The 4,869-nt window shown below is 46.9% G+C and overlaps 1 protein-coding gene across 1 annotated transcript; it reads left to right on the forward strand.

Moving 5' to 3' along the window:
- Positions 1-924: 924 nt before the first annotated feature.
- Positions 925-3,360, forward strand: LOC147466194 (uncharacterized). Its single transcript, XM_086524580.1, has 3 exons — positions 925-1,784; positions 1,957-2,159; positions 2,447-3,360. The coding sequence occupies exons 1-3, from the start codon at positions 1,337-1,339 to the stop codon at positions 3,038-3,040; spliced, it is 1,245 nt and encodes a 414-aa protein (XP_086380706.1). The 5' UTR covers positions 925-1,336; the 3' UTR covers positions 3,041-3,360.
- The last annotated feature ends 1,509 nt before the right edge of the window (positions 3,361-4,869 follow it).

Below are 4,869 nucleotides of genomic sequence, written 5' to 3' on the forward strand. Positions count from 1 at the left end.
ATAGTTTGTCTCCATCATCAATCCATCGGGATCCCATTGCGAGGTCCCGCTGGAAAAATGGGGTTTCCAACGTGGCATGAACCCATCTGCATACCAATGAGGCCTTGGGGACGGCACATGCACTCGAGCAAATCTTCTTTAGAAAATTTTGCATGTGAGAGTAGCAACATTTTCACTAATGAAAGCACCCTTGGCTGTTTTGCCTAAATTTCCCGCTGCAATTGTCCTCGTCTGCTTGACTACCTTGGAAAGGATGAGAACTGTAAAATGAACATTGGTTGCCAATGATGGGCAAGCACTTTTTAATTCAAAGTTGGAAGCATTTTCAACTCCACCACCCCTGACCAAGTTTCATTGTTTGTTGCGCAAAAGCACGCAACATCCTTGCGATGTGAACAATGCTTGGGGTAGCTTTCGTATAGTGGCTTTGCGAGGGTTTTGCCGATGTCAACATTCGTTTGTTTGTGGTTTCTAGCTCGCTCCTCCCCTTCGCCCTGGAGCAACATCGCAATTAGTTGCCAACCGATTACAAACTATAGTGCTTTGCAATGGTTGCCAAGCGGTCGTACCTATCTTTTACTAACTTCTCATGGTAGTTATAAAGAGTGCAATTGGTTACCACCAATTGCAAGGGTGAACTGGCTCTAATTTAATGGAATTGTAGAAAGGAGATGGATGAGAAAACGTGTGTACACAGGAAGTGGAAGATGGTGGGCGCGAGGTAGTTTTTGTTGGATGAGAAGATAAGGGGTGTCGTTTTCGGAAGATGGGCTACTTAGTACTAGAGTCTCGAAGGCCATCGCAACATGCAACTGCAGTTGCAAGAGAAGAAGAGAGGTGTAGACCTACCCTACACACACACGAGAGAGAGAGAGAGAGAGAGAGAGAGAGCTCTTGTCAGTTTTTCCTCCGTGGGCGTGAGGAGATCGTCGCCCCTCTTTGTCCTCTTTCTTTCGCAGCCCTTCCTTTTACTCTTCTCTCGTCAGCTCCTTGCATATATTGCACCGTCCCCCTCATCTCTCTCTTCTCTCTCTCCCCCTCCTGCACCAATCGCCTCTCTGCATTAGGTTAGGCCGTCTCTCTCTCTCTCTCTCTCTCTCTCACACACACACACACACACACACACACACACACTCACATACCAATGATCGGGGTAGTTGTCACGTTTTTCATTCCCTTTATGAGCCCCTATGTGACCAATCCTTTTTGATGCCCTGCACCATCATCACCTTGGATCATCAATCAGGAAAGCTTGTAGATCCCCACACTCATCACTGTCTGTGTGTTTTGCCTCGCCTCCTCTCTCTCACACAACATCAAAAGCTGCAGAGGAGACATGGAGGAGCATGCAGGTCTAGCCCCAACAAGCCACGGCTGTGGCGGTGACTGCATACGGCATCCAGGCTCAAATGAGTGCAATAATGTGCGGGAGTCGGGCACGCCAGCAGAATGGAAGAGTGTCCGATTGTTTGGTGTGAAGCTCACCGATTACCAGAATTTCAACAGTATTCGCCAAGAGCATCGAATGCAGGGCATGATGAGGAAGTGTGTCAGCATGGACAATCTTGGGTTAATGGGACTTAAGCAGCCCCTGCAAAGGCACTCTAACAGCGCTGCACTGCATCGTGCCCATATGGAGACGGCGGCAGCATTGCAGCCGATGTGGCTAGAGTCGGCAGGTCTCGGCAACGGTGCCGTATATGCTGGTGAGACCACACAGTCGGGATATGCTTCCGATGGGTTAATGCAGAGTTCTTCCATGAGCTCAAGAGAAAGGAGGAAAGGTAATATTCCACAGCTGCATGCCTGCATTTGCTTATGACGTGCTGCTTGTATAAATGCTTGTGCTCCAATTAGTTAGACCTTTCCTGTAAATACAACATCTTTTGGGCATCTTCTTTGGATTCCAGTTTTTCTCGAGCTCTCAGCTTACACCCCCACGCTTGTAAAGTGCAGGCGTTCCTTGGACGGAGGAGGAACATCGGCTGTTTTTGGCTGGCTTGCAAAAGCTGGGCAAGGGTGACTGGCGCGGAATCTCGCGCAATTTTGTCACCAGCCGCACACCCACTCAAGTAGCGAGCCATGCTCAAAAGTACTTCCTGCGCCAATGCAACCTCAACAAGCGGAAGCGGCGGTCAAGCCTCTTTGATATGAATGCGGTGAGTGGTCACATTGAATGCCTGTCATTCAAATGGCCGCATTTTGTTGTGTGTGTGTGTGAATTTAAACATGGTGCTGAGCCCTTTGAATGCATTTACATAATATTTCCATTGTTCTGAATGCGGCTCGGCTAACGCAATTGGCGCGATATCTCTGTGCTATTGCTGTGGATGTCGCTTGATTGAGAATGGCATTTTTTGGAAGAGGCTCTTTGTTTTCTATCCTTGAAGGGGCCATTTGAACATATGTAGTTCTGACACTGTCTATTCATGGTGGCTTTGTTAAGGTACCCGCAACAAACACCACTGAAGAGCACCCACAGAGCATCGCAGCGGCCGAGCTTAATCAGCCCATTTGGGAGCTTGGCGTGCGGCAATTAATGGCCCCTTCCAGCTCTGGAGTCATCCATCCTTTATCAAAGCTCCAGATGCCATCAGCCATCCCCACTAGTGTGAGTGCGGATTTGTGCTTGGGGCGCTCGTCGTGTTTGCAAGGACAAGAACCGCGAGTCTTCGCGGACCGACTGTCATCTCGGCACCAAGGAAAGCATGCTAACACAATCCTCTTTAGCAATAAAGCTGTTACCCTTGAGGATGTCTCAGCGAGGACTGGGGTTGATAAGCCTGTGATTTCTATCTCCTCGTCCTCATCGTCAAGATCATTGTCATCATCACCATCATCATCATCTCTGTGTCGTATAGATGAGGCATCTGAGCTTTCGAGCTTGAGCCTGAGCATTGCGCCACCCATGCCAACAGATGTGGCTTCTGAGCTTGCTCTCAAGCTAGAGCCGCCAATGGCAAGTCGACAGTCAGGGATATTCTCTCCGGCGTCAAAGGTGTGCGAGCGTAAAGATGTGCTCCTTGTAGCGGGGGCGTAATCCAGCTGCAGCTGCAGCAGTCAACTTTGATGAGTCTATGTAGATGTCGGATTGCTGGTAATTGTTCCAAATCAGGATTTTCCATGATTGCTGTTGTGCTTAGTGCCCTTGTTAAGAGTCTGTGTATGTATGATGTACTATATGCGAGTGCGCGCCGCTTTCTGCCCTAGCAATATAGAGTGCAAGAACAACATGGACAGAGGCTAGGTATCTTGTGAAGAATATTGCTGTACATGAAAGCTCACTCAAAGCTGGAAATGGTCCTCACAATTTTACTTTCTTCCACTGTCTGGCAAAAGTGAGCTGGATATTTTTGCTTATGTCCTTTTTCTTCTCATGACACATGCCTAAATACTCTTTCATTAAGGGGCCATCTTGTCCACTGACCATTCATCGTGATGCATCTGCAAGGCAAAAATGCATTTCTGTCAAGACTTCTAACATTCACCACCGTACCATCTCTGTAGTTTGGGGACTCTAGAGTCGTCCGAGTGATCAAGGTGCAAGGGGCATAAACACACTCGAGACGTAGCACATGTCGATAGGTTTCTGTCAAAACAATTACGATTCAGAAATTGGCTAAGAGATAAATTTCGGGATGGAGTAAACGGGCAACTCGTTAGGATCAAACGTGTGACTGACGGGGAATTCCCCTCTCGATGATTGTCAAAGTGCAGGGCATAGTAGAGATGTAACCTTACTAATAAAGTGCTAAGAATGCTGCAGACCTATGCACTAGTAAAGAGGCAATCTTATCAGCATAACATGGATTTTGTGCTCTGCTCAAGCAAGCTGATTCTGAGCTTTATGTTGGAAATGGGTTAAAAGAAGGGCTTCAATAATGCAAATGGAAACAAAGATCCCCACAAGTATCATTGCTTTTGCTCTTCTTTTCATGTTGGCATTACAAGAACATGTATGAGACATGTGCATGGAATGATTATGAGAGAAGGGTGGAACTCTAAAGGCAAAGTTGCTTGGATCTATCAGAATATATGGTGTGAGAGCCAAATTGCAAAGCTTGATTCCTTGCTTCCTACAAGCCATGAGATGAGGGCTCTACCTACAAGTGCAAGATGCTATTGATGCGTGCTCACCCAAAACACCTTTCTTGTAACAATTCAATAGGAGCAAATCACAAGAGAAAGGGGCTAAAGCGCATAACCTCTTGGAGCTTTTGATTGATTCAATTAGTTTTCTCTAGTTTGTCTCATTCCTTTTTATGTTTGCACGTGTGTGTGTGTGTGTTGATTTTGATAGATATGGCCATTGGGCATCTCCACTTTCTCATTACATATAGATATTTTGTCTTGTGATGTTCTCCTCACCAAAAAGCAACTTACCTTTTAATATGGTGAGTATAAAACCTTGTGCACTCTGGGCTTAATGTGCCCACAAGAAGTTTTGGACAAATTCTCACCATAATTCCCACATTGTGACTTACCTCAACATCATGAGCTTCTGTGAGGGAGGCACCGCATACCTAGCTAGGTACAATTAAGGGCAGGGCACCCCCGGCCCCCCCACCGGGCCGGCGGTCCCCTGCCCCCAATCGTACCTAGCTAGGTATGCGGTGCCTCCCTCACAGAAGCTCATGATGTTATTCATTGTATGAAAAACACTGGAAAAGACTCTGTTCTCCTACATGAGAAAATTTCTAAATCTTCTTGTGACCATGTAATGTTGCTCTTAATGCGAAGAAGATTATTAGAGAGAGAGAGGACCTTTCGAGAGTCTGCCATTCTGCGAGCTTGGCATGATCATTGTTGAGATGAGAACGCAGCTTGTATGCTGCATGAGGTTGATAATCTCTCCCCTCGGTCCTCTGC

The sequence above is a fragment of the Adiantum capillus-veneris genome, chromosome 1 (assembly GCF_014529385.1).
Source record: "Adiantum capillus-veneris isolate H3 chromosome 1, ASM1452938v2, whole genome shotgun sequence".
Taxonomy (NCBI): Eukaryota; Viridiplantae; Streptophyta; class Polypodiopsida; order Polypodiales; family Pteridaceae; genus Adiantum; species Adiantum capillus-veneris.